The sequence below is a fragment of the Prionailurus viverrinus genome, chromosome A1 (genome assembly GCF_022837055.1).
Source record: "Prionailurus viverrinus isolate Anna chromosome A1, UM_Priviv_1.0, whole genome shotgun sequence".
Lineage (NCBI taxonomy): Eukaryota > Metazoa > Chordata > Mammalia > Carnivora > Felidae > Prionailurus > Prionailurus viverrinus.
Window position 1 is genome coordinate 172,902,018 of NC_062561.1, and position 27,134 is coordinate 172,929,151.

Here is a 27,134-nt window from a genome sequence, read left to right on the forward strand (position 1 = left end):
AAAGGTGAAAATATAAAATATGAAACACCCTTTTCCAAGAGTCTTTTCCTGGCTTTTAAAGGAAACACCAAACGAGAATCTGATTGACTTTTGCTTTTTATAATTACTGGAAAACAACTGCTCAAAACAATTTCCTAAAGGAAGGGTTAACTTTATCTTGTGACTTTAATTGATCATTTTTGCCCCCGCCCCCATCTCCAGCAGAAGAACGACACCTGTGAAATTAGAATTCTGTACACCAAGAATGGTAACATCAAAGCTGAAGCTTTTAGCCAGGAACAGTTACTCTGGCGTGCATAAAGCTATGTAAAAACTCATTCACACAAGGAAATGACCAGGGCCTACGCCATTAGGATTAACTTCTGACATACAAGACTAGAAGAGGATACTGGCAGCTTGAACTTCTTTCTCAGACCTCCAGCATTACCAGGATGGAGAGTGGGGGACAATAGTGGGGGGTGGGGGGGCGGTAGCCCCTCACCAGACTCGGCTGCTAAGGTTACTTAAAAAGCTCCCGTGATTTAAATACGGAGAAAGAGAAACAAAACGTTCGGAATTCCGATCACCTTTTGGTAACTACGTGGTTGCAAGAGCAAAACAAGCGCGCAGGCGCGTGGGTCAGGTTGTCAACCATAAACATAAGAACTCTTCAAAATTAAGGAAGTGGATCTCTGCAATCTCCCACAGCCTTTTTGTTTGGGTTCTCTAGGTTAATAGTAGTGATTCCATTTTAATGACCTACAGACAGGCGCAAAGTTATTTACCGAGTCGCTTTGAGAGATGTTTACTTAAATATGGGGATAAAACCAGTTCGCTTGTGGAACTGGAAATTATCTTCCGTCCAAACGTAGCATTAGTCATCTACAAACCCAGGGAACACAATCACAGCCACCCAGTAAATGTGTTTCTGCGAGTCAACTAGATTACTTCCCCAATGACACTAACAGAAAAAAGCCTCAACAAAGCCACGGGAAATCGTGCCTTCAACACTGTATTCAGCCTGTATATTCAGGTTTGCGCGTCTTTGGAGCCGCGGGGGCCTTAGATGCTTTTGGAGGAAACCGGTCCCGGGAAGAGTTTGGGTCTCAGTTGCAGGACTGTGGGTTGCAGCTGAGAGTCGATGAGCGAACACCCTTTGAGACGTGAAACTTACTTCCCTTTATGAAGGGACTCGAAGTGAATCCACCCCTACACGTCCACACTCCACCTGAGCGCAGGGCAGCTGCGGCTCCTTCCCACCGCGCAGAGAGCAGTCGCCGGCCGAGACCCGTGACAGCCCTCAGACAAAGCCTAGGACCCCCGCGCCCGCCAGGCTGCCGATCCCCGGAACACGCCCCCGGCCCGCGCCTACCTTGATGCCCTGCTGCTGGGTGGTGAGGGTTAACTTGGATTCATTCAGAAGCAAAACTTCGCAGTAAAATTCTTCTGGAACAGCGCAGAAGCAGCCCATGTTGGCTGTGGCCGTCTCCAGCCAGGAGAGAAAGCTGCGACCCAGGCGCCGAGCCGCCCCCTCCCCTCAGGCGCGAAGCATTAATTTATTGTCGGCGCCGGGGCCAGGGCGAGGGGACCGGTTCCTGGCGAGGTCCAGGGCCGCGCGGACAAGCCGCCCGGCGCCGGCTGGAGGGAAGGAGGGCGGAGAAGCCCGGGAGTCAGCGCCCGGGAGCCGCCGGGGAAGCGCCGGCGGAACTGAGCACAGAGGGCGGCGGCGCGTCCCCGCGCATCCTGCGGCTCGGGCTCCTCCGAAGGCGGGGGCGCCGCGGCCCCTCCCGCAGTCCTGGGGACGACAAAAGTCGTCTGGCAATGGGGGCAAGAAGCAAGAAAAGGGAGGAATGCGAGCTCGAGGCCCTCCCCAGACGAGGAAACCCTTGGGAGCTGTGCAGCCCCCTCCGCCTGTCCCCGGCCGGAGTGCTACCGAGACACCCGGCCTCCTTCCCCTGCGGAGTCCCCAGAGGGCTCCCACTTCAGCTCCGACCCCACCCCGCAGCCCCCAGTCCGGTCCGCCGAGTGGGGAACACTCGGCTGTTCCTTTGTGTCAGGGGTACCCGCGACGTCCCAGTCCCACGGCAGGGCCAGTGGCGAGGATCGTCACTCAGTCTACCTCGGCCACCCGGAACCCCGAGAAGTATCGGAAAGGGCAGCGGGCTTCTTACCAAGACCGGCGAGTGCAAGTCAGCTCGTGGCGGGACGCGGCTCCCGTCTGGGGACCGTGGAACTCATCACGGGGGGTTGTGTGTGGCTAAGTTCAAGCTGGCCCTCCGAGAACGCCTTTGCTGCGGCGGCGGAGCGCTGCTCCTCCGGGATTTTCAGAGAACTGGGGAGTCAGAGGGCTTGCGGGCGCGCCGGCGGGCGGAGAAGCGGGCGCCCAGGCTGGGAACGCGCTGGCGGGCGGGTGGGGGTGTGCCCTGGGCGCGCAGGCCGCGGCGGCTCCCGGGAAAGTTCTCTTGGCTGCGCGAGGGGTGGCGCCCCGGGCGGGAGCAGCCCAGGTGCAGCTGGGCCGGGCCCGAGTGTCTGCAGAGAGCCCTGGAACGAAGCTGGGGCCCAGAGGCCGGGAAGGGGCGCCCCTTCCGGGCGGGGTCTCGGCTGAGAGCGGAAGGCGGAGCGGAGGTGGTCCAACGGCGAGGTGCGGGCAGGTCCGCACCGGAACCCGCGCGCACTACCCCGGCCGCTCGGCTGTTCGGAGCCCTGGTTCTGATTGCTGTAGCCGTTTCCCGGGGAGACGGAAGGTTGGCTCTAGGAAGGCCGGGCGCAGTTCTGCTCGGACCCTGGCGTTCGGCGCTCCCAGTCCCACGCCCTCCGCACGGCGGGTCGTGTCCAGGAGTGGCGGGCACAATAGCTCTGAGGCTGCAGTGACCCCTGGTGGGTCCTCGAGTCCGTGCACAAGCAGCCGAGGCTGAGCGCAGGATGAGGCCGGGCCCCGCTGGACTTCGGAGCAGGTGCAGTCGGTGCTCTCCAGCTGGGAACCAGCAGCGGGTTAATGCGAGCCGAGAGGACGTGGGCCGGGATTGACGGTAGGCCTCCCAGAAAACTTCCCTACTTTATATTGAGTGTTACAGCAAGAGCTTTGGCATCAAACATAGTTTTGAGTTCCCTCCTCTACCACTTACAAGCTAGGTGGTCAAAACTCACAAAATTTGCTTAAAACCTAGGACATTAGTAACTTAAAAAAAATGTTTTTAAAGAAAAAAACCCGAGTAGAATGGAAATGAACAATTTGCAACTTTAGAAGGAGTTTCCTTCCATAGTGATTTTCCACAAAGGACCTTCTAAGGCTTCTCCTTTCCTGATATCTCAGCCCCTTCTAAACATGAATTAGCACAATCCCCAAAGTGCAATAAATAAACCCTCATGTTTAATGCGAATTTTACCTAAAGCTAAGAACCAAACCCTGTTGTATCTTCCAAGCCTTCTGTGAAATTGAAGCAGGTTTTGAATTCCTAATCAAATTCTGTGTCCAACTTTGGGCTGTACTGTCAATGTTTTGCCTGACATGAGCCAACACATTATTTTGAATTTTAGCGTCTTTACCTCAGGAGGCTTTTCTGTAACAGAACGTTCCTGACATAAATTACCAAATGTGATTGAAAGGCTTCATAACAGACGTCCATTCTTTACCACAATATCCAATAGGGTCACCTGTGCTTGCAAAAACAAAAGATAAAGTCCAAGTTGCAATGACTTGTTTTCCAGTTTAGAGTTTTGTTGCTACCTGTTTTATGCCCTTTGACTTTGTTTTGTTCTGGTTTTACCGCCAGTGGTAATGGAAAGGCTGGGGGTTTGAGGTGGGGACAAGGATTCTGTTCCACGCCCCTCAGGAGGGAAAGTACAAAGCTGTGAAGTCTCATACATATGACAGCCCTTTCTGAGTGAGGCATTTTCTTTTCCATTTCTTTGTGAGAGATTGAAGAAAAGAAGAAAAAATCTAACACAAAATTGGAGTGTCCTAGAGATAATAGGAAGATCCCACGTGTTGTTTTCTTTTTTTAAAACAGCCTTATTGAGCTATAATTGGCATACAGTAAACTGCATATATTTAAAGTTTATAGTTTGATAAGTTTGACATATGTATACATGAAACCACTGCTACAATCAAGATAGCAAAGTATTCATCACCCCTAAAGTTTCCTCCTGTACCTTTATAATTTTTCTCTCTCATTCCTCACCACATCTCACCTGCCAGGCAACCACAGATCTGCTTTCTGTCAGTATAGCTTCTCTGCATTTTCTAGACTTTTCTATAAATAGGATAATAGTGCCAGCTTTTCTTTTTAATCTGGTCTGTTTTCATTCAGCATAATTGAGATTTATCATGTTGTTGTATATATCAGCAGTTCATTCATTTGTATTGCTCAGTAGTATTCCTTAGTATGTATAAACCACAATTTGTTTATCCATTCATTTGTGTGCTTTTCAGTTTTTTACTATTAGAAATAATACAAATATTACAAATCCTGCTGCTATAAGGATTGTACCAGTCAGCTCAGGCCACCATAACAAACTGCCACAGGCTGGGTGGCTTAGACAACAGACACTTACTTTCTTATAGTTATGGAAGCTGGCAGTCCAAAATCAGGGTGCCATCATGGTTGCTTACTGGTAAAACCTTTCTTCCTGGTTTATACATGCCTGCCATCCCACTGGGTACTCACATGAGGTCCTCTTTGTTGGGAAGCATGATAGTTAGCACAAGCCTACAGTGTCTCTTCTTATAAGGACACTAAACCTATTATATCAAGACCCCACCCTTATGACCTCTTTTAACCTTAATTACTTCATTATAGGTCCTACCTCCAAATATAGTCACATTGGGGGTTAGAGCTTCAACATGTATATTTGGAGGGGACATAGTTCAGACCATAGTGAGGATCCCTGTCTTTGTATGGACATGTGGTTTTATTTCTCTTGAAATAAAAAAGAGTAGACTAGTTGGATCATAAGATCTACAAATGGCAAATGAGCACATGAAAAGATGTTCAGCGTCATTAAGGAGATGTAAATTAAAATCACCATAAGGCACCACTACAGACCTTATAGATTGACTACCATACCACTATACCAGTATCAGTAAGGATGCAGAACAATTTGAATTCTCATACACTGCTAGTACAGATTAAGATGGTACAATCACTCTGGGTAACACTTTGACAGTTTCTGAAAAAGTTGTATATAGACCTTCCACAGGATTTTGGAGAAGGACTTTCTCTGCCTAGCCAAAGAAATAAATTAACAAGATACTATTCAAACACATTTTTCCCCAGGAAAATAGTATAGTTTTCAACATGTGCATAACATAATACAGCCAATTTAAAGCCTTGTGCCAAAGCCTTTGATCTCTTTTCAGAGATTTTTAAGAAAAATACTTTCTTTGGTCAAGATGACATTTTGTCATAATAAGCCTATGTAGATAAGTCAAATGACAAACAAGTTCATAGTAGATATAATATTATGGAAATATGTAGACCATCTGTGAAGGACTGCAGGAACTTCCATCCTGGAAAAAGCAATTTCACTCTACATGGAGCAAGCTCCCACCCCTTGCTGAAACATGCGCTGCAAAATGCCAGACAGAATTCTTTTTAAAGCACCATATTCCTTTTAGGAAGATGTCTTTAAACAGTCTATGTCTTTCATCATCCTTTTTAATTTTACATTTTCCAAACTTCAGAAAGTTAACTGTGATTTGCAAAAGGAAAAAACACCATATAAAACACTGACAGTAAATAATTTAATTACTTAACTACCCAAAGGCAATGCAGCAGAATCACCAGGAAGACTTATTAAAACGTAGATTGCTGGCCCCGCCCCCAGAGTTTCAGATCCAGTACCTGTGAAGTAGGGCCTGAAACTCTACATTTTTAACATATTCTCAGGTGATGCTTATGGTGCTGGTTTGAGAACCACTGCTCTAGAGCTTATCTCTCCAATAAATAATAAAAGTTGGTCCTAATTACCTATAAATAATTTTTTCAAAGGGGGTGTCTCATTCTGTACCTCCCTATTAATCTATCCCATTCATCAAAATAATGCCTGTCAAGGAAAAGAGTATTGAAGACCCTGCCAAGTGGCTATACCAGAAAGTAGTTTTTAAGGAAGATAAAAATCCCTGTTTTAGTTTTTGACATACTACTGCCTATTCTATTTGAACACCTTGCTCATTTTTCTTTCTAATATAGTATGTGCTCAGGCACATCCCGTTTTTAAGACCATCCTGCCTTCTGACTCACTTCATATATATGTCGCTAACCAGCCATTCTCTTCTCCTAAAGCCTTAGATCCCATTTACGGAAATGCCTCAAGGGTGTTACCCACATTTCAAGAGAAGTCATCTCCTAAGACAATAGTCTAATCTGTTTCTTCATCTTTGTGATCTCCATATAAATGTTCTTTGGGGTTTACTGAAAATCCTTATTTTGCAGTTTTTAATCCTTGTTGGTGAATGCAGTGATATGGTTTGTATTTAGTTTGAATGGTTTGGAACTTTCACTTTGAAAATACCCTAGTTTCCCTTTCACTGTTCATATATATGCTATTTAAAAAAAAAATAGGAGCGGGAAAGCTAGTTGATAAGTCTAGTCCCGTTGGGGACTTTTTTTTTTTTTTTTTAGTTTTTTAAACAACCGATTAACATTCTTTGCCTATTGGATTGAGAGAGATCCCAAGATGGCCAAGAGTGGGTAAAAAGGGCACTTTGATACATTGTTGGTGGGGTTGTAAATTGATTCAGGCTCTCTGGAGTGCAATCTGTCATAAATACAATAATTTAAATATGTGTACACTTTAAACCAGAAATTCAACATCTAGGAATTTAGAGATCTACTACAGCATGTTTATAATATTAACACTCTTTAAACAATCCACATGCTCAATAATAAGGAGTTGTTATATTAATTCTAATGGATGTGTCTAATAGAATTCCCAGCAGCTATTAGAAAAGATGAAATGGATGTATATAAACTGACATGGAAAGTTATCCAAGGTACACAGTGAGGTAAAAAAAAAAAAAAAAAAAAAAAAAAAAAAAAAAAAAAAGAACAGCTTATATAATAGTGCATATAGAAAGGTCCATTTTTGTTTTTTAAAGAAAGTTTGAATTTTTTTCACAATGAGCATTAGTTTAAATGAAAATAGATTTTTTTACATTAAGTAAAAGAATGTCATTAGTGGTTAACAAAATTAATCTTCTTTTAAAAATGAAGTACTTTTTTTGAGGCACCTGAGTTGCTTAGTCAGTTGAGCGTCCTGCTTCAGCTCAGGTCATGATCTCTCAGTCCATGAGTTCAAGCCCCACATCAGGCTCTGTGTTGACGGCTCAGGGCCTGGAGCCTGCTTTGGATTCTGTGTCACCCTCTCTCCCTCTCTCTCTGCCCTACCCCCCTCCCCCCGTTCACACTGTCTCTCTAAAAATAAATAAACATTAAAAAAAATTCTTTTTAAATGAACTACTTTTCTAGGTTCTAACCTGGACTCTAATGACTATTTTACCTGCTTCGTATATTCTCGTTCATACCCTGAATAAAGCATATCAGGTTAATTTCATTAACATCAATTTAATGACATGGATATTTATCCACCTATAGAAATATGAGGAAAGAATGGGGAAATTAGCTTTAGTTATCCCAGATTTTTTTGATTTTAGGTCTAACTAGCCACATGATCTTAAAGAAGTCCCATCATCTATGCCTCAGAATGTTCTTCTATAAAGGACCTGGGACTTGTATTCTGGTGCTTCTAGATCTTCATGCCCAACATGCTGCTTTCCCATCCCTTTCTTCTGGAAACAACACATTGCCTTCTTGTAAGGGTGGTATCCCAGGGAAGGAACAACCCAGTATAACATCTGGCAAAAAAAAAAAAAAAAAAAATCTGAAGAAGTTGAGCTCTAACTCAATGTCTAGCCTTCTTATTCTGACATTAAGAAGTTGCCAAGGAAAACTGAAAACAGTCATTCACTCCAGGGAGGGAACATGGATGGTTGGTGGACAAGAACAGAGTAGAGACTTACCATTTTTTTACGTTCCCCTCTGTACATTTGGAATTTTGAATCCTATTATTCTGTACATGTATTACCTAGTCAGTACATAAATAAATATTTTTAAATAATTTTTTTAACGTTTATTCATTTTTTAGACACAGAGAGAAAGAGCATGAACAGGGGCGGGGCAGAGAGAGAGGGAGACACAGAATCTGAAATAGGCTTCAGGCTCTGAGCTGTCAGCACAGAGCCCGACGCGGGGCTCGAACTCACGGATCGTGAGATCATGACCTGAGCAGAAGTCGGACGCTTAACCGACCAAGCCACCCAGGCGCCCCTAAATAATTTTTTAAAAAATGAAGTGTAGTTTATGATCTCATTAACTTATATGGGCATGCATAGAATAAGGACTAGATTTATCTATGTGAAAATATCAACAGGGGTGCCTGCGTGGCTCAGTCGGTTAAGCCTCTGACTTTGGCTCAGATCATGATCTCACGGTTCGTGGGTTCAACCCCACATCTGTCTCTGTGCTAACAGCTTAGAGCCTGCTTCAAATTCTGTCTCTCTTTCTCTCTGCCCCTCCCCTGCTCGTGCTGTGTCTCTGTCTCTCAAAAATAAATAAATGTTAAAAAAAAAGTTAAAAAAATACCAACAGCAATTATCTCTGTCAAAGTGTGAGTGAATTTTGTCTTCTTTTCTATGATTTTGTTTATTTTTTATAAATTTTCTTCCATGAGTATTACTCCTATGGCCAGATAAGGTTTTTTTTTTTTATTTTAAGCATTAATTACATAAAATAAAAAATGTAAACTAAAGAACAAAATGGGGACAAATTAGTACACCAAAACAAAGGGGAAGCCATAAAATCTCTATTAGCAACCATGTCACCTGACACAGGCAAGTGCTGAGTAGATGGCCTATGAATCACTCACTTCAGCCCCTGAATCCTCATGCCTTCTCTCACTGTGAGCTGTTTTCTCAGTTTAAAGCCCCCCTCTTCCTAAAACCCTCCTCTCTCAAAACCGCCACCTGCTCCCCCGCTTTCATCCATTTGCTGCTGAGGGATCCACTTTGCTTTTCCTTCTTCGTGGAGCTCCCTTGACTCCCAAGTTTGTTTTGGGTCCCCATCCAATCTGCATTATTACTGCCCCCTTACCGGATTGTAGTTCCTGAAATCAGGACCATGTTTGGCTTGATCACTTTTGTTTCCCAAGCATCTGTTACAGTGCTTGACATAGACTCTCAATAAATATGTGTTGAATGAATGAGATTACTTGTATAGGCTTTGTTTCTGGCATGCTACATGCACATTTCTTTTGAGCACTGTCACCTGGGCTCTATCTTGATTCTGTTCTAGAAAACTCTTACTTTCCCAGCTATCCATCTTCTTAACCAAAAGCAACTTTTGCTAATGTGGTAATAAAGAGTTGGAGTAAGCATATAACCATTGCTATCTACTGAAATGTGCATGTTAGCCTAATGGGTTCTCATTGCCCTGTACATCACTGGGTTCTTTGGTTGGCACTTAGATATCTGAAGTGTTATGAGATAGTTCCTTATTTTCTGTAGAAATTAACTTGGATGAGCAATTATGGCAGTAGTAAACACTTTAGACCTTGGTGCAAACTTATAGACCAGAGTTTGCACTCAAGTTGTAGTGAATAAATACTGAATGCTATTAGAAGTTGCACTTGAGCTGATAACCAAGATATAGTGATAAAAGAGTTGCAGTAATCTGTTCCTTTAGAAGGCTGTGTTGAGTTGCCTAAAATGAAAAGCAATCTCTATCTAATAATTCATTCAGTCTGGGTTTAGAGCATGCTTTATTGATATTATACAGTTATTGTCAGTGACATTATGAAACAGCAGCAAGTCATACAATTACATAGGACCTGTAGCATATGAAATCTGGAAGAACTTTTAATGATCACATAATCCCACCCACTAATTATTTTACAGATGAAGACTGAAACACAAAGAAATGAAGTATATAGCTCTTGGCAGAGTTGAGTTTGACCACAAGACTCCTGCCCTTAAGTCTTAATAATTAATTTTTTTTTAATTTATAACTTTCCACTACTTATAATATAACCCCAGCCAGAACTCTAGGAAAGTATGAAATTAATTTAAGCTTTGGGGTGTGTGTGTGTGTGTATAAAATACATGTATCACTAGTGTATATCTGAGTATGCTTAGTCCAGGCATAGATAGGATAAAGTAATATTTAAGAGATTTATATCCAATAATAATTAAATTACTGTATTTCATTGAATCTAAGATGCCACCAATTACATTAACAACTTATTTTACTGCTAGGAGAGACAGAAAAACTGTCAGCTAATTGAAGATACTATCAATTGTAGGAAATAGCCCAATTTCAGAAATATTAACATAAAAAAAATGTCATTTTGAAAATTGAAGAAGTATGGTGTTTGTTAGGATTGTGTTTATACTATTCTTTTCTCCTAAATTAATATATTTAATATTGTTAATGACTGTATATTTATACCATGTTCATTGGTAAATATAAGTGGTGGACACAGGTACAAATATTTTCATGTAACAGATGCAGATAAGAAAGAATGCATGTATATAATTTTTTTTTTGTAAATCAAATGATATCAGGGTGCTTTTAAAAATCCAACTTAGGGGCGCCTGGGTGGCGCAGTCGGTTGAGGGTCCGACTTCAGCCAGGTCACGATCTCGCGGTCCGTGAGTTCGAGCCCCGCGTCGGGCTCTGAGCTGATGGCTCAGAGCCTGGAGCCTGTTTCCGATTCTGTGTCTCCCTCTCTCTCTGCCCCTCGCCCGTTCATGCTCTGTCTCTCTCTGTCCCAAAAATAAATAAACGTTAAAAAAAATTTTACAAAAAAAAAAAATCCAACTTAAACCAATCTTTAAAATCGAGTTTATTGCCTCACTGACTATAAATTTCAAACAACATCCAAGAACTGACTCTGATTCTGTCTGTCCTTTCACCTCTACCACCTCCATGTATTGGTCTTGAACTCAGCCCAGCTTCTCTTGAAGCAGTCAGATGCTGGAATAGTTCCAAGACTCACATCTGGTATCCACACTACACACAGCAAAGGGAGCCAACCTTCCTAACTCTCTTAGTTGGAGGCCCCAGGTTCACTCTGATTGACCAGCTTGAGTCATAAGCAGTTCCGTGGAGTCATTAGAACATGGATTCCAGAGTCAAACAGACTGAGTTAGACTCCAGCCCACCTCACTATTTACAAACTCTGTGCCTCAGAGCATCATAGACAAGGGGTTATATTAGCACCTACATGATGTGGCTATTGTGAAGATTCAGTGGACTAATGCAATGCTGAAAACAGTGCCTTGCCCTTGGTAAACACTACGAAAGTGTTGTTTATGATGATGATGAAGATGATGATGATGATGATGTCATCCACCTCTGAAGCAATGACAGTGGCTAAAGGAGACTTGTGCTGAATGGTTTAGCCTAAGTTAAAAGATACCTCCAGAGTGATAGGCAGAATTTGCTTCTGTGGCATCACATGGGTCCCCAAATAGGGGCACTGGGAAGGAATGACTAGGCAATGAGGCATAAGAACAAGTAGAAGTAACCTACAAATGCCCATTATACAAATCATAGTTTAAATACACAGTGCTGGGGTGCCTGGGTGGCTCAGTCAGTTGAGCATCTGACTCTTGGCTTTGGCTCAGGTCATGAGCCTGTTTTATGGGTGTAAGCCCCGTGTCAGGTTCTGCACTGGCAGCACAGAGCCTGCTTGGGATTCTCTACCTCTTGCTTTCTGTGCCCCTCCCCCACTCACACTGTCTCTGTCTCTCTCAAAATAAATAAATGAACTTAAAAATTTTTTAATAAAATGAAATAAAGTAAATACACAGGGTTGTTTGACAAGTCATACTCTAAGATGAAGACCATGTGTTCAAGGTAACTAGTTATTCTGTGCCTTTCATTTTTGACAAATATGTCTTTCCATTGACCAGATTTCCATGTTATATAAATTAGACATTTTTCAAATGCAGACTCTCCTTGTCCTCGCATATTTCCATTCATTTTGCTACTCAGTACTCACTGACAGTCCACCATGGACCAGGCTTAGCAGTGAACAAACCGGACGTGGTCTCTGATCTCATGGAGTTTGCAGTGTAACAGAATGCCAGCTCTCAGCAAGTATTAATCTTCCTTTAGCTACATCACTATTACATAAAATAGAAGTACAAATAGGACCCTAGAAAATCAATATGTGAATTTTTTTATTGAGTAGTTTATTTTTACCTACAGTATTGTAAATACAAATGCATTTTATGTGTCCATCTTCTTAGTAGACTATAAGCTGCCTGAAGGCAGAGGCAATACCCTATTCGCTTTTTTTATCTGTAACACCTAGCATACTGCCTGGCACACCCTACATATCTACAGCTTTTAATTAATTAATTTGGTCTATACTCCAAAGCAATAGTGTGTATGGCTAGGGTGGGTAAGAGGTAGAGAGGCAATCCTTGAGTATCCAAAAGATAGTGTTGATTTTGCAATTTATGATAACTTGAGGTTAAAGTTTTCCTTCTATTATCTACATACCAAAGCAAAATATGGCATAAAATCCACCTCTGAAACTAAACCCCAATTTTCATTTGGGCATTTTCTCCAAATTTCCTTCCAAGTACATACGGCCATGTGGGTCAGATCTGGCCAATGAAATGTATGTGTTAAGTATTAAATGATACTTCCTGAGAGTCTTTTAAAAGTCTTTAAAAAGAAGGACCGAGACATGCAATATCTCTGTCCTCCCTCCTAGTGGCCGCAATTTGAATGTATGACTAGAGCATAAATAGCCAGCTAAAGATGATGGTAAGGGAAGAAGAAAGGAGCCTGTACTCAGCGAGCATGAAGGCACAACACCAAGGTTGGCAGTCTATCTTTGGGCGGCGGCTTCTTCTTCTTCTTCTTCTTCTTCTTCTTCTTCTTCTTCTTCTTCTTCTTTTAATATGTATTTATTTTTGAGAGAGAGAGAGAAAGAGCGCGAACAGGGGAGGGGTAAGAGAGAGGGGGACAGAGAATCTGAAACAGGCTCTACGCTGAGAACAGAGAGCCAGACGCAAGACTAGAACTCACAATCCATGAGATCATGACCTGAGCCGAAGTCAGATGCTTTAACTGACTGAGCCACCCAGGTGCCCTGGGTTGCTTTATGAGAATGGAAGAAAGAAATGTCCATCTGTTCACATCCTTGTTGTTTGTTTTTGGGAGTTTGCTTGTTTGTTGTCTCTTTGTTATAGGTGACCAAATGTAATCCCGGTTGAAATCCATACCCATATACTTAACCGTGTAAGATAGCAAGAAACCGAATAACCTCCATAACCTTGTTAAGAACCACTTGCTTATGTGCTATATGCCACTCTTGAAATAATTTTTGTCTATTACTGAATGAAAATATTTAACTTCTCTGATTCTGTGTATCCTTAAATTAGTAAACTTCATTTTTTGAAAATCTATAAATGAATTTCTTAATTCAGAAAGAGTTAAGAGGAAAATTCTTCAAAAAAATTAAGAGGAAAAGGGATTTATTCACCTGCAAAAGTCACCGTGGCCACCTCCAAAAGCAGCCTGTCCTGTCTTTGCTCCTCCTTTGGCTACTCTGGGCTTGGGAAACAGGAAGGGGGTCAGAAGGCAAAGGTGGGGTGAAGGTATACTGCAGAATGACTCCTTCTCTGAAGTCATTGTAATTAACTTTTTAAAATCTACAGCCCTATTCTCCATGCCTTGTTATATAATTAACCTCACCCAAACTTCTAAACTCTACAACAAAGACCAGACCAGTATTATTATCCTCCTGATGTTTAGTAAACCCAGGCTCGGGGAAGTGACAGTACCTCCCAAGTAAATGGTGTTGCAGGGGGAGAAAGTCTGTTCCACTAAGTCATGCTATCATTTGTCCACACACCACTTTCTTGAGTAAAAGCAAAAAAGAAAAAACAAACAAACAAACAAAAAAGATATGCTTCTCCTGCCCAGTCTGATTTAACAAAGGCTCCCGTGGGACTATCTGAAGTTGAGTAATCAATATCTATTCTCTTTTTCCTTTCTTGGATTTTAGATTTCACAAACGGCCTTTGGTGGAAGAATTGGTTTGGTGGGGGGGGAGATTAAGGCATAAGCAAGAGAGCCTTATTGATATTTCAGTCTCTCCCCAGACTACACTCCTGAATGACTGAGGCCCCTGCTTGCTAGGCTGGCAGATCCCCTGACTGATAGAAGCTGCCAGCACACTTCAGCTGGCACCCCAGCAAACATATGGTGTCAGGGTCAATATTTACCTTCATTAAACGTGTGCAGCACTTCATCTATTTATTTATTTATTCAGCAGGCAATTAGGCTTTACGGAACAAAATCCCTTTGTTCTCTACATGGGTTACTGAATATCAGAGCCATGGAAAACAGCTTTTAGACAAGACCGTCCAATCTTTAGTGTGCAATGTGTGCATGCATTTGCGTCCCCTATGAGAGGAAAAAGGAATACATACACACATGTATGCACATAAAAATAGATTGGGAATATGTTATTATTATATATAATATATAACATATATTTGAGAGCATATTATTAATATATCCTATATATTATTTGGGAAACATTATATGGTATTCTTTTGAATTAGGCATACACCACATCAATATATTTGTGTTTTTTGGTAACAGAGGCTTTTGCAAACAGAAAGGATTATTTGGGAACATTGCTTTAAAAAAATAAGCAATGTATTGAAGTTAAAAATGAAAAATCTAGGTCTTTCTTGAGATTTTAGTTCACTTACAAATCTTATTGTTCTGTTCATAAAAGTAACAAAGTTTAACAAGTACTTTAAGGCAGTTTTGACTAATGTATTGAATTAATATAAAAACTTAGTTAATAAAAAATACCCTTAAACATTTTAAACTGTATTTATACATTTTTCTATCTTGAGTATTTCAGTTATCTCGAGAACAAGTAAAACCTTTTTAAGAACCTAAATTACTCTTAAACATGGATGTTAAGCATATTTTTCTTTTTTTTTGGATGTTAAGCATATTTTTAAATGCCTTTAGATTTCTAATATGGTTTTTAAACTTAGCAAGATATTCTTATATTTTCCAGCTTATAGTCACAAGTTTAAATTAATTATTCACTTACAAGTTTACATTGGAAACAAGGCTGCTTGTTTATTCTAATAGACTCAATTCCCTTAAATATTACAAAGACTTAAGTACCAAATATGCACAGGTCCCTTAGCACAAAAATCATTGATTCCCGGGTTTTGCTTCTATACCTAATTCTAAATCTTCCTGAGGTTAAAATATGCTTTAAAATTAAGGACATATGGGCATCTGGGTGGCGCAGTCAGTTAAGAGTCCAACTCTCTTGATTTTGGCTCATGACATGATCTCAGGGTTGTGAGACTGAGTCCTGCGTCAGGCTCTGTGCTAACAGCATGGAGCCTGCTTAGAATTCTCTCCCTCCCCCCTCAAAATAAATAAGTGAACTTAAAATAATTTAAAAAATAAAATTAAGGACATAAAATCAGCCCAAGTAATTTTAGAGTTACTGTCTGAGCATGCTCACGTTCCTTCAAGATCACAGAAACTAATTGGGACATGAGGTTAAGGGTTAGAAAGATGCAGCACTTATGGTCAGGCAGAGCTCTTTCTCACTGTCACTATGTCAAATCTAAGTGACTGGGCTCTTGTCTCTCCTGACCCCACAGGGTCGTGGGCTCTTGACAGTAGACGTGCTAGAAACGTTTCTCCCTTTTCTGGGGTCACCACACCTGGCACTTGAGCCAGTAGCCTGGTAGAAGATTTCTCCCTCTCCTTCAATTCGTAACCTATCCAAGCAATGACCAGATTCTTTCTATGTCACCTACAACCTCTGAAATCCATATCACATCTGCCCTGCCTGTCCTTCCAAGCTTCCTCATTCGCCTTGCCTCTCATTACTCAGTAGCCCACTCACCAGTCTTGCCTGTGCCAGAGGCTCTACCTCAAGCCACCTCCTTCAATCATGGCGATAACAAACACCCCACCACCACCATCCACCACCACAGCCATTTACCATCACCTTCTGCAAAGCAGGCAACAAGTTGGGTGCTCCACCTGTATTATCCCATTGTCTTTCACCAGGGCCCTGCTTAAGGTTTTTAAGATGAGTAAGTTGAAGCTCAAAGAGTTTAAATAAGTTTTCAAGGTCATACAACTAGTGTGGAGATAAATCAAGATTTAAAGATATAAACCCAATGCTTAGCTGTTCTCCAAACAAGACTCGTCTCCCTTCTCCACCTATAACACTCCTACTATTTTTCAAAACTATATCCATGGATCTCTTCCCCTGGGAAGACTGCCCTACTCCTGACCCTAGTCTACTTTATCTCTGCCCTGGTTTGCCCCAGCACTTTCCACATCCCTTTATCAGAGCACTAAGCACACTTTACTATAAACAATTCCCTGACACTTCTTTACCTTGCCAGCATCAAGGGAAATGCCTGACATGCTGATAATGAGCAGGCGGGGGTGGGGCATGCCTGGGTGGCTCAGTCAGTTGAGCATCTGACTTCAGCTCAGGTCATGATCTCATGGTTGGTTAGTTCGAGCCCCACATTGGGCTCAATGCTGTCAACATGGAGCCTGAGCCCCACATTGGGCTCAATGCTGTCAACATGGAGCCTGCTTCGGATCCTCTGTCCCCCCTCTCTCTCTTTGCCCCTCCCCTGCTCACACCCTCTCTCTCTTAAAAATAAATAAACATTAAAAGAAATAAATGAGCATGGAATGGGGACAGGAGGAAGCAAACAAACAGCTCCTCAAGCACAGATTTTAGAGACCAGAAGACTCTATCACTTACTAGCCCAGTCACCTCAGGCAAGTCATTTAACCTCTCTGATCTTATTTCAATGATTAAATATGAATAATAATTCCTCTTGCCAGGTTTTTGTGAGAAAAGAATTAAAACAAAGAACACTAGCATACTGCTTGACAAAAAAAAGCCCAATAAATAATAGCTGCCATCATGATATTGTTATGGTTCCTGACCACTATTTCTGAGTAGTTGATGTGAATGATGTACATAAAATTGGAGTGTCTTGGGGCACCTGAGTGGCTCAGTCGGTTGAGCATTGGACTTCAGCTCAGGTCATGATCTCATAGTTTGTGAGTTCGAGCCCCACATCAGGCTCTGTGCTGACAGCTCAGAGCCTGGAGCCTGCTTCAGATTCCGTGTCTCCCTCTCTCTCTGACCCTCCCCCATTTATGCTCTGTCTGTCTCTGTCTCAAAAATAAATGAACATTAAAAAAAAAAAATTGGAGTGTCTTGCAGACAAGAGCCTGGTCTCCCTGGGAACCAACAATAAATTTGTGACTTCAGAATGTGTTTCCCATCTCTAGACATAGCTTCCTTTCAACCCAATTAGAGGACACTGAAAGTCACCCCTTTCCTATGGTTTTTTTTATTTTTTATTTTTTACTTAAAAAAAATTTTTTTAACGTTTATTTATTTTTGAGACAGAGAGAGAGAGAGCATGAACAGGGGAGGGTCAGAGAAAGAGGGAGACACAGAATCCGAAGCAGGCTCCAGGCTCTGAGCTGCCAGCACAGAGCCTGATGCGGGGCTCGAACCCACGGACCGCGAGATCGTGACCTGAGCCGAAGTCGGACGCTTAACTGACTGAGCCATCCAAGCGCCCCTCCTATGGTTTATGCTAATTGAAATTTGGACATTTACTGAGCTCCAACTGGATGCCAAACACAGAGCCTTGAGGAAGATACATTGATGAGGAGCACAGGCCTCTGCCCTCCAGAAGTTGTTTCTAGGTTTCCAGGGAAGAGACTAACTAACACCCACTCAGTGTAGACACAGATGAGGGACATCACTGGGTCCTGTGGAGTTGGGAACATGCAAAGGGGTGAAGAAAAAAGACATTCAGTGGAATCAATGGGTAATTCATGAACTCAGGGCAAGTCTGGGCTGTGGAAAGCCCAAAGCAGCTATAGTATGAAATACTGAGATTGAGGACCAAGCTGCAGAGCTCTTAACATGTAAACTTTCTGTATTTTGCTGCCACAGATTGATGTAACTAAGTCAAAGCCCTTAAATATACATAGATTCTGCTGCTCCATACAATGAATTCTGTGCAGGGCAGGAATCAGATTGTGATAGATTTTGAATCTCTGTTTTACTTTACCCTCTTCTAAACTGTTTTTTTTTGGGGGGGGGGGGTTGTTATTTCACTGGATTCTCATACTGACCTTGGTACTCGGGAACTTCTGCTGAGCCAGGTTAATATGGCTTATCTAGATGATTGCCAGTGTTGTGTGATGTGACAGGCCTGGAAGACCCAGATTCCAAAGCTCTCCATCTCTAAGAAACTTCACTGTCACTAATATATCCCTTTGGGTTAACAACCAACTCCAGAGAGGTCACGTGTTAAGTCGCTGTCTTATATATTTTGGTGTGATCTAGTTAATTATCTTTTTAATCAGATGAAAGCTCAAAATATACTTACTGAGCATCTACTACATGACAATCTCAAAGCTAGAGGCTGGATCACAGTAATAGGATGCAGTAGCTGCCGTCTAGTGGCTCACAGCTTAGAGCCTAGCACCCTTTGAAGCCTATAGCAGCTTTGCTGAGGGAGAGAGGCAGCTTTGCTGAGGCCCCATGGTAGAGAGTTCTGGGTACTCCAGGGTAGTATGGGGCCCAGACCACAAAGGTAAGGAAGAACTCAGTGTGAATTTGAGCTATTTCACAAGTTGATCTAGGGCAGCCTTGTTTCCTGGTCTTCTCACTTCTGTCTTGGAGACATCTGCATTAAGCCATGCTAATCTGTATTCTTCACATAGGTGGCCTGTTGATGTCACATTCCAGGTGCTCTGACAGTACCCAGGCCTATTGCCCTAATGTCCGACCCTTATTTTCTTGCTTCTGGACTTGTCTCTTCACAGCCAGTTACCTCATCTCCCTGCCTCCAGCCCTGTGACTATCCACCACCCTTTCTATGTGCAGCCAGAGTGTCCTTCGGAAACACTAAACATGATCTTCATCACCTTGTTGGCCTGTTTATTCCACTCCCAGAATAAAATTCTTCCAGGGCTTTCCCCTGCATATTCAAGCTCCCAAGCGTTTGCTGATTCTCACCCTGTGTACTTTTCCTACCAAATGTTCACAAGCCTGTGAGTTCTAGCCAAAATGAACCACTAGCCAAAGGAGGATATGTGCACTTTTATTTTTAACAGATTCCACCAAATTTCTTTTCCCAAAGATGTAGCAACTATTTCTCCCCATCCTCACTAGCCCTTTAAAAAAAATGTTTATTTTTGAGAGACAGAGCACAAGCAGAGGAGGGACAGAGAGAGAGACAGTGACATAGAATCTGAAGCAGGATCCAGGCTCTGAGCTGTCAGCCCAGAGCCTGATGTGGAGCTCGAACTCATGAGCTATGAATCATGACCTCGGCCAAAGTCTGACGCTTGCTTAACTGACTGAGCCACCCAGGCGCCCCTAGCCCTTTTTAATTTTGCCAACCCGATGTGTGAAACATGATATCTCATTGGTGTTTAAATAAGATTCCCCTCACCTTTAGTGTAGCTAGACATAGTTTTTTGATGTTTATTTATTTTTGAGAGAGAGAGAGAGAGAAAGAGAGAGAGAGAGACAGAATCGGAAGCAGGCTCCAGGCTCCGAGCTATCAGCACAAAGCCTGAGGCAGAGCTCAAACCCATGAACTCCGAGATCATGTCCTGAGCTGAAGTCGGACGCTTAACCAACTGAGCCGGCCAAGCACCCCAGATGTATTTATACACTTATTTATGATTAGGATTTCCTCCTCTATAAATAGCCTGTTCATAATCCTTGCTTAATTTTCTGTTAGAGTGTTTTTACCACTGTATTAATATGTAGAAGCTCTTTGTGACATGTTTTGATTTCCTAGTAAACATAACAGCTAACAATTATTGAGTCCTTTTATGCACTGTTTCCCCAGTCAGTAGATCTTTTTAATTTTGTTCATGTTATATTTTTCTAAGTATAAATCAGTAAATGTTTAATGAATAGTGGATGCATGAATGAATGAATAAGTTGAATGAATGAAATGTGTAAATTTTATCTGCCCCCAAAGACTGGGTTTTTGATCAGAAGCTATTTCATCTTAAGATTCCTCTGTATTCTCTTGTGCCTCTTTATCTCCTTTCCAGGTCCTTCCAACCACCACTCTCTGCCTTTTGTTTGGCCAGGTAATAGGTACACCAGAGACACTTAATAAATGCTTTCAGAATGTCAATGCCTTTCTCTCCCTTAAATGTTGGCCTTTGGAAAAGAGCTCAGGGAACACATTCGAAATGAGAGGAGAAAACGGTTTTTGTTTTGTGAATTGTATGCAGGGTGCAGTTATTAGTTACTTGAAAATGATATGCCTAGCACATAAGGACGTGAATGATCTTGGCAATGAGGCAACTAAAATTTTAGTGTTATTTCTTCAATTCACTGTATCCTTCTGAGAGGAGTTTAAAATCCTTTCTGGCTTACTTATAAAGCACCAGCCAGCTTGCAGAACTCTACAGAGAGATTTCTTCCCTGTTCTAGCTTCCAGAAAAAGGAGCACAATCCATGACAATTGGGCAAAGTAGAAAGGCGGAAAAATATTAAACCAAAATGAGAGAGATTTTACCCCCAAAGCATGAATTGGACAGTTTTCTTTTAATTTTAGAAGAGCTTTACATTTGAATTTATACCAGCATGCCCCAGTGTAATTCAAGATTAAATTATTCCTTCATGATCCCACCCCACTCCTGCTGCTGAGACTACAAAACAACCTCCCTGCTTCCTTCTTGCTTCCCCCCACCATTCACACACCCAGTTTTTCTTTAGCGGTCCTTTTTCGTAAATGACTCGGAAATTACACTCAGTGCATTTGGGACACTTTGTGTGTTATCCTCAGATAAAACACTTAAGTGTTTCATTTGGAATCAAACAGTTTCCTGAGGAAACAACTAAAATCATAGAATTGTTGAATAAGCTGATAAGCAAAATCAGGTTACCAGGCAAAAGTCATTTTATTTTTTTGGACAGAGAATCTAAAGCAGCTTTTAAAAAGAAAAATAATAATAAATAAATAAATAAATAAAAATAAAGCAGCTTTATAAACACACACAAACAGAAAAGCCTCCATCTAGAAATCAACCAAAATACCAGGCTTAGGCAATCAGAAAGTAAAGGTTTTAGTAAAAAATGAAGAGCAGACCAGGTTCCATGATCTCTTCAGGAATAACTACAAACACTGCTTCCCTGGAGATGGATCCATGGCATCTGGCTTCCAAGTGCACCTGTCTCCTGGCCAGAAGCAGAGGTATAGACGAGATGATCAAAACACTATCCATAACTTATTCTAGCCTGAGGATGATCATTGACATTGGACTTTGGTGAGCCTTGAACAGGATCAATTCATTTGTTCATTCATTATTCAATGAATATTTATAGTGCACATTCTCTAGTAATATATTATGGAGGTGGAGAGGAGGAGGAACAGTCCCTATTTTAAAATCTACTAAGGGTGGCCAAGTGAAATGCCTGCAGAAGCCAGGCCGGTAACATAAATGAGTCAGGCTGGATGGGAATTGTGAACTGTGGTAGACTGAAGAGTAGAAGCTCCATCAAAAAGGGGCTGCCTGTATTCAGTTCCATTGATTATTTCCATAAGAGAATGTGAGCTCAGTTTCGCCACACTTTCCAGTTTTCAAAAAAACAGTCCTCCAATCCCAATTTTATTGTGAAATTTCTCCTTTTTTAAACATTGGCAACAAAATACAAACTTTTTAAAAATGTTATGTCACCAAAACAAAACATGACTGCAAGGCAAAATTGGAGCTGAACAGCCAGTTTACAACCTCCGATGCAGAACAGTATATAGTATTTTAAAACATGAACAATGAATTTCACAGTGTTGCCATTACCCTCTCCCTCTCCCCTCAGCTCTTAGAAATAAATGAAATGTGGATAGCTACTCTTAAGATAAGTTTGACTTAAAACCAGCTTTTTTAAATTGCTGGAATACAATGCTATAAATCTTTCCCCACCCCGCTCCCCCACCACCATTTTGAGTGTCTAGGATTCCCTCTGCAATGACTGAAAATATGGGAAACTTTCTTTTCATTATATTTTATTTTTTAAAATGTTTATTTATTTTTGAGAGACAGAGAGAGAGAGAGAGAGTGCAAGCATGGGAGGGGCAGAGAGAGAGGGAGACACAGAATCTCAAGCAGGCTCTAGGCTCTGAGCTGTCAGCACAGCCCAACACGGGGCTTGAACTCATGAACCGTGAGATCATGACGTGAGCCAAAGTCAGACACCTAACCAACTGAGCCACCCAGGTACCCCACTTTTTTTTCAAGAAAGAGAGAGAGAGAGAGCAGAAGAGAGAGGCAGAGGGAGAGAGAGAGAGAAGGAGAGAGATAGAGAGTCTTAAGCAGATTCCATGCTCAGTACAGATCCCAACTTGGGGCTCCATCTCATGACCCTGGGATCATGACCTAAGCCAAAATCAAGAGCTGGACACACAACCTACTGAGCCACCCAGGTGCTCCTGAAAGTATAGGAACCCTTCTACCCTTCTAACCAAGTGTCCTTACTGCCTACACACCATTGGACCTCCTGTTGTCCACCACACACTCTGGGGCTATCTCAAGATCGAGATGCTCCCCCTTTGCATATCTGAAACTCAGGGCCCTCTGGTACTCTGAATCCTCACTGATTTTTTGAAGGGAAAGATAACTGTTTCCTTTTTCTGTGGATCCCCATCGTCTCTCTCTCTACTCCTAGACAGGCTCCCATTCTTGGTCTTCACGCTCAGCCAGAGAGTTGCACCCACCCTAGCAGTAGTGCTAGCCCATACTGCAACTGTGTGCAAATGGGAAAAGGGCCCCTTGACAAGGCACTTCACTAACACTTGTTGGAAGGTTGTTAGAATATACAAATCTTTGACTTCATGAATATTCTCCCTTAGAGTTGTGCAGCACACAAGGTGCACAATAGTAAGGGGTGACTCTGTGCCCATCCCCTCTAGGGACTTTCTCTCCAATCCATCTATAAATTCCCGTTTTGTTTTGTTTTGTTTTGGCACCTTATAAACCCATGGCCGTTGGTTTCCAACTTCCCATTTCCTCAAGCAGTCAGTAATGAAGGACCTAAACTATGTTTATCCATCCCCACTCCCAGGTCTAGATCTTGTAAAGGACTGACAGGCAGAGTCCCCTTTATTGGGTTATATGAAAGGGACAATTTGAACAAACTGGAACAGAGGGGAAGGAGTATGGCATTCGGCACTTTCCAGAGATTCTTGAGTCCAGGCTTTAGGAAAAAGACTGAAAATTGGAAGCCATAACTATAAACTAATTCAGTATGCCCTAAGACTATAGTTTACTTATTTTTGGTTTTGCCTGCACATTTTCTTCTAAAGTTTGGATTTTAATGCTTTTAAGATTGTAACCGCTCCTAATTGTCTTATACACCATGTTAATTCACAAATACATTCTGCCACTAAAACAAGGACCCAGAGTAACAGTGGCTTAAGTGAAATGAATTTGGCTTTTGCTTATGTAATATAGTTTAAGCATAAGCAGTACAGAGCTAAGATGCAGATCCATGGTAGGAGGAACCCAGGCCCCTTCTAGGTTGTTGCTCAGGCATTGTTGTCATCTGAGTGGTCTAAGATGGCCGTCTGCCACTATGAACCGGTTCCTACTGATGAGAAAGAGAAGAGGAGAGTGTGTGCATTCTCTATAATGGCACAACAAAAAAGTTGTGCTTATCATTTCTGTTCATACCTCATTGGCCAGGACTTAACCGTGGGGTGTCCTCTGTTCAAGCTGCCATAACAAAGCACCATAGACTGGGTGGTATAAATGACAGAAATTTATTTCTCCCAGTCCTGAAGTCTGGGAACTCCAAGATCAGGGTGGTGGCTGATTTGGTTTGTGGTAAGAGCTGTCTTCTTGGCTTGCAGATGGCCAACTTCCTGCTGTGTCCCCACAGGTAGAGAGAGACAGAGACATCTTTTCCTCTTCTTCAAAAGCCACAGTCCTGTCAGATTAAAGCCTCACCCTTATGACCTCATTTAAACTTAATTACCTCCTGAAGACTCTATCTTCAGATACAGTCACATGGGGTATGGGGGGGGGGGATTCATATAACATGAATTTTAGGAAGGCACAATTCAGTCCATAGCATATGGCCTCACCTAGTTGCAAGGGAGACTGGGAAGCATAGTGTATATTCTGAGCAGAATGCTATTATTACTAATATTGAAGATCCATTAGTAGTCACTCATACAATCCAACTTTTTTATGTGCTTGGTTCTTCTAGGCAGTTCCTTTGGCAACACTGTTTTAGTGTCTTTGTTATTATATTTGCAGTTTTCTGAATCCCAGCACCATTGTCCTATCTATATTCAGAAATAAATATACCATAGAGACCAACATAAATGATGTTTTATTGCCCACCACAGCTCTCCCTACTGCTGTAAATGAATGTTGATTTAGCATCTCAGAAAACAAAAGTGACCAGTGAGTTAACACTAATTATATAAAACCATTTTAATAAAATAAAGGAACGCAGTGCCACATTTTGTTTTTCTACTAGTGACTGGTCCAGCTCCAGCTTAGTGCGGCCTTATAACCTGACAGAGTGAGGCAGTGTTCAGAGACTTCTTGCTTGTTCCAGAGAGCCAAGAAAGCCTGCAAAATCAGATTTTTTTAATATGCAAATTAAGGTCAAACAGCCCCACATCTGAGATTTAATGGCTAATCTATTCAGACAGCTGCTTCTTGGCTATTATATTACAAGGTGACTGAGTTCATTAAGATTTTCACACACAACTGACTCTTCAAATTGTATTCCATACTTTTTTAGGCCTTCATGGGCAAAGCTAGTCAGATGAGCTATGGTTATAGCAGAAAGAGCCAATCTGTCGCTATTTGTTTTCCAATAGACAAAGGGGCATTATTTTCAGGTTGATTAAAACTGGTCACTCAAGCCAAATTCCAGGATGAGGTCATGAAGATCAGTCACTGTGGGGCTTATTGCCAAAGGCAACTGGGGAGAGTCTAGTTTTCTTTGCTGAAAGACATAGTGCCAAAAATTCAAATTAAACTTTAAAATTATGTTACCTTTACCTGTGTTATACTGTACACATTAAAAACAATGAAGCCAAATGCAAGTCCTTAAACATTAGTCTTATGTATAGACATTGTTTAATATTTACACATCATGGAGTTAGATCAGGCATTGTCTATTATTGTTGCCATTTTCTTTCCTGTTCTCTAACAATTGAAAACTTCTTTGTTTTATAAAACTACATTTATAAGCAAAATGATGTAGAACATGTTTCATTCTGCACATACAACTTATTTAACATTATTTTGTTATTAAGTATAAGAGAATTTTAATGTGATTGTTTCACCAAACTTTCTCATATATAGTATAAGCTACTTTCTTTCCACAGAACTGTCTAGCCAGTGAAATGAAATTACTGTGAGCTCTTAAACCAACAAACTGTAAGTCTGTTATGATAAAATCTCATAAACTGGAAACAATAAGGAAATGGCTATTCTACCAAGTGACAATTCTTTTTTTTTTTTAATTTTTTTTTAACGTTTATTTATTTTTGAGACAGGGAGAGACAGAGCATGAACGGGGGAGGGTCAGAGAGAGAGGGAGACACAGAATCTGAAACAGGCTCCAGGCTCTGAGCTGTCAGGACAGAGCCTGATGCGGGGCTCAAACTCCCGGACTGTGAGATCATGACCTGAGCTGAAGTCAGTCACTCAACCGACTGAGCCACCCAAGCACCCCCCCCCCCCAAGTGACAATTCTTAACTGAAAAAATATTTTAAAAAAAAGTTTTTTACATTTATTTATTTTTTTATTTATTTTTTTTTTATTTTTTTTTTCTTCAATGTTTTATTTTATTTTTGGGACAGAGAGAGACAGAGCATGAACGGGGGAGGGGCAGAGAGAGAGGGAGACACAGAATCAGAAACAGGCTCCAGGCTCTGAGCCATCAGCCCAGAGCCCGACGCGGGGCTCGAACTCCCGGACCGCGAGATCATGACCTGGCTGAAGTCGGACGCTTAACCGACTGCGCCACCCAGGCGCCCCACATTTATTTATTTTTGAGAAACAGAGTGAGACAAAGCGTGAGCGGGGGAGGGGCAGAGAGAGAAGGAGACACAGAATCTGAAGCAGGCTCCAGACTCTGAGCAAGCGGTCAGCACAGAGCCTGATGTGGGGCTCGAACCCACAAACTGTGAGATCATGACCTGAGCCGAAGTTGGACGCTCAACCGACTGAGCCACCCAGGTGCCCCGAAAAAAAAAATTTTTTTTTTGAATTTACAACTTTAGTAAATGGCATTTTATTTTTTTTTATATATGAAATTTATTGTCAAGTTGGTTTCCATACAACACCCAGTGCTCATCCCAAAAGGTGCCCTCCTCAATACCCATCACCCACCCTCCCCTCCCTCCCACCCACCATCAACCCTCAGTTTGTTCTCAGTTCCGAAAAATATTTTTAAAGGCAATGTATTCTTTTTTTTTTTTTATTAAAATTTCTTTTTTTTTTTTCAACGTTTATTTATTTTTTGGGGGACAGAGAGAGACAGAGCATGAACGGGGGAGGGGCAGGGAGAGAGGGAGACACAGAATCGGAAACAGGCTCCAGGCTCTGAGCCATCAGCCCAGAGCCCGACCCGGGGCTCGAACTCCCGGACCGCGAGATCGTGACCTGGCTGAAGTCGGACGCTTAACCGACTGCGCCACCCAGGCGCCCCGATGTATTCTTAATATAGTGCATAAAATAAAGAAATGAGTAAAATGAAATACTATTGTTTGAACAATAAACACAAACCATTTCCACAAAATAGTTTATTGCTAAAACCAGAAGTTGAAAATTTATAGAATAAATTGTTAATTTATGAGCTTTTGATTTGAAAAACAACACCAACAACAAAACAGTGATGAGCTTTAGATGAACTTGCCTTTCTTTTGAACCACTAAGGCCCTGAAATTCACAAAGCAAAAAATAACTTCAATTATAATTAATAAGAACCAATTACACTTTGAATTATCATGAATCCAAAATGAAATAATCATGAG

The 27,134-nt window shown here is 41.8% G+C and overlaps 1 protein-coding gene across 4 annotated transcripts in view; it reads right to left on the bottom strand.

The window, feature by feature from the left end:
* The window catches only part of EPB41L4A (erythrocyte membrane protein band 4.1 like 4A), a 261,867-nt gene extending 258,990 nt beyond the window's left edge, over positions 1-2,877 (bottom strand). For 2 of the 4 annotated variants that reach the window (XM_047824580.1, XM_047824657.1), the window contains exons 1-2: positions 2,151-2,877; positions 1,352-1,774 (exon numbers count right to left, since the gene is read on the bottom strand). In XM_047824580.1, the coding sequence (XP_047680536.1) occupies positions 1,352-1,450 (99 nt within the window). In that variant the 5' untranslated portion in view covers positions 1,451-1,774; positions 2,151-2,877. The remainder of the gene's footprint in view (positions 1-1,351; positions 1,775-2,150) is intronic. The other 2 variants (XM_047824507.1, XM_047824424.1) reach the window with 2 other exon arrangements.
* Positions 2,878-27,134: the final 24,257 nt, after the last annotated feature.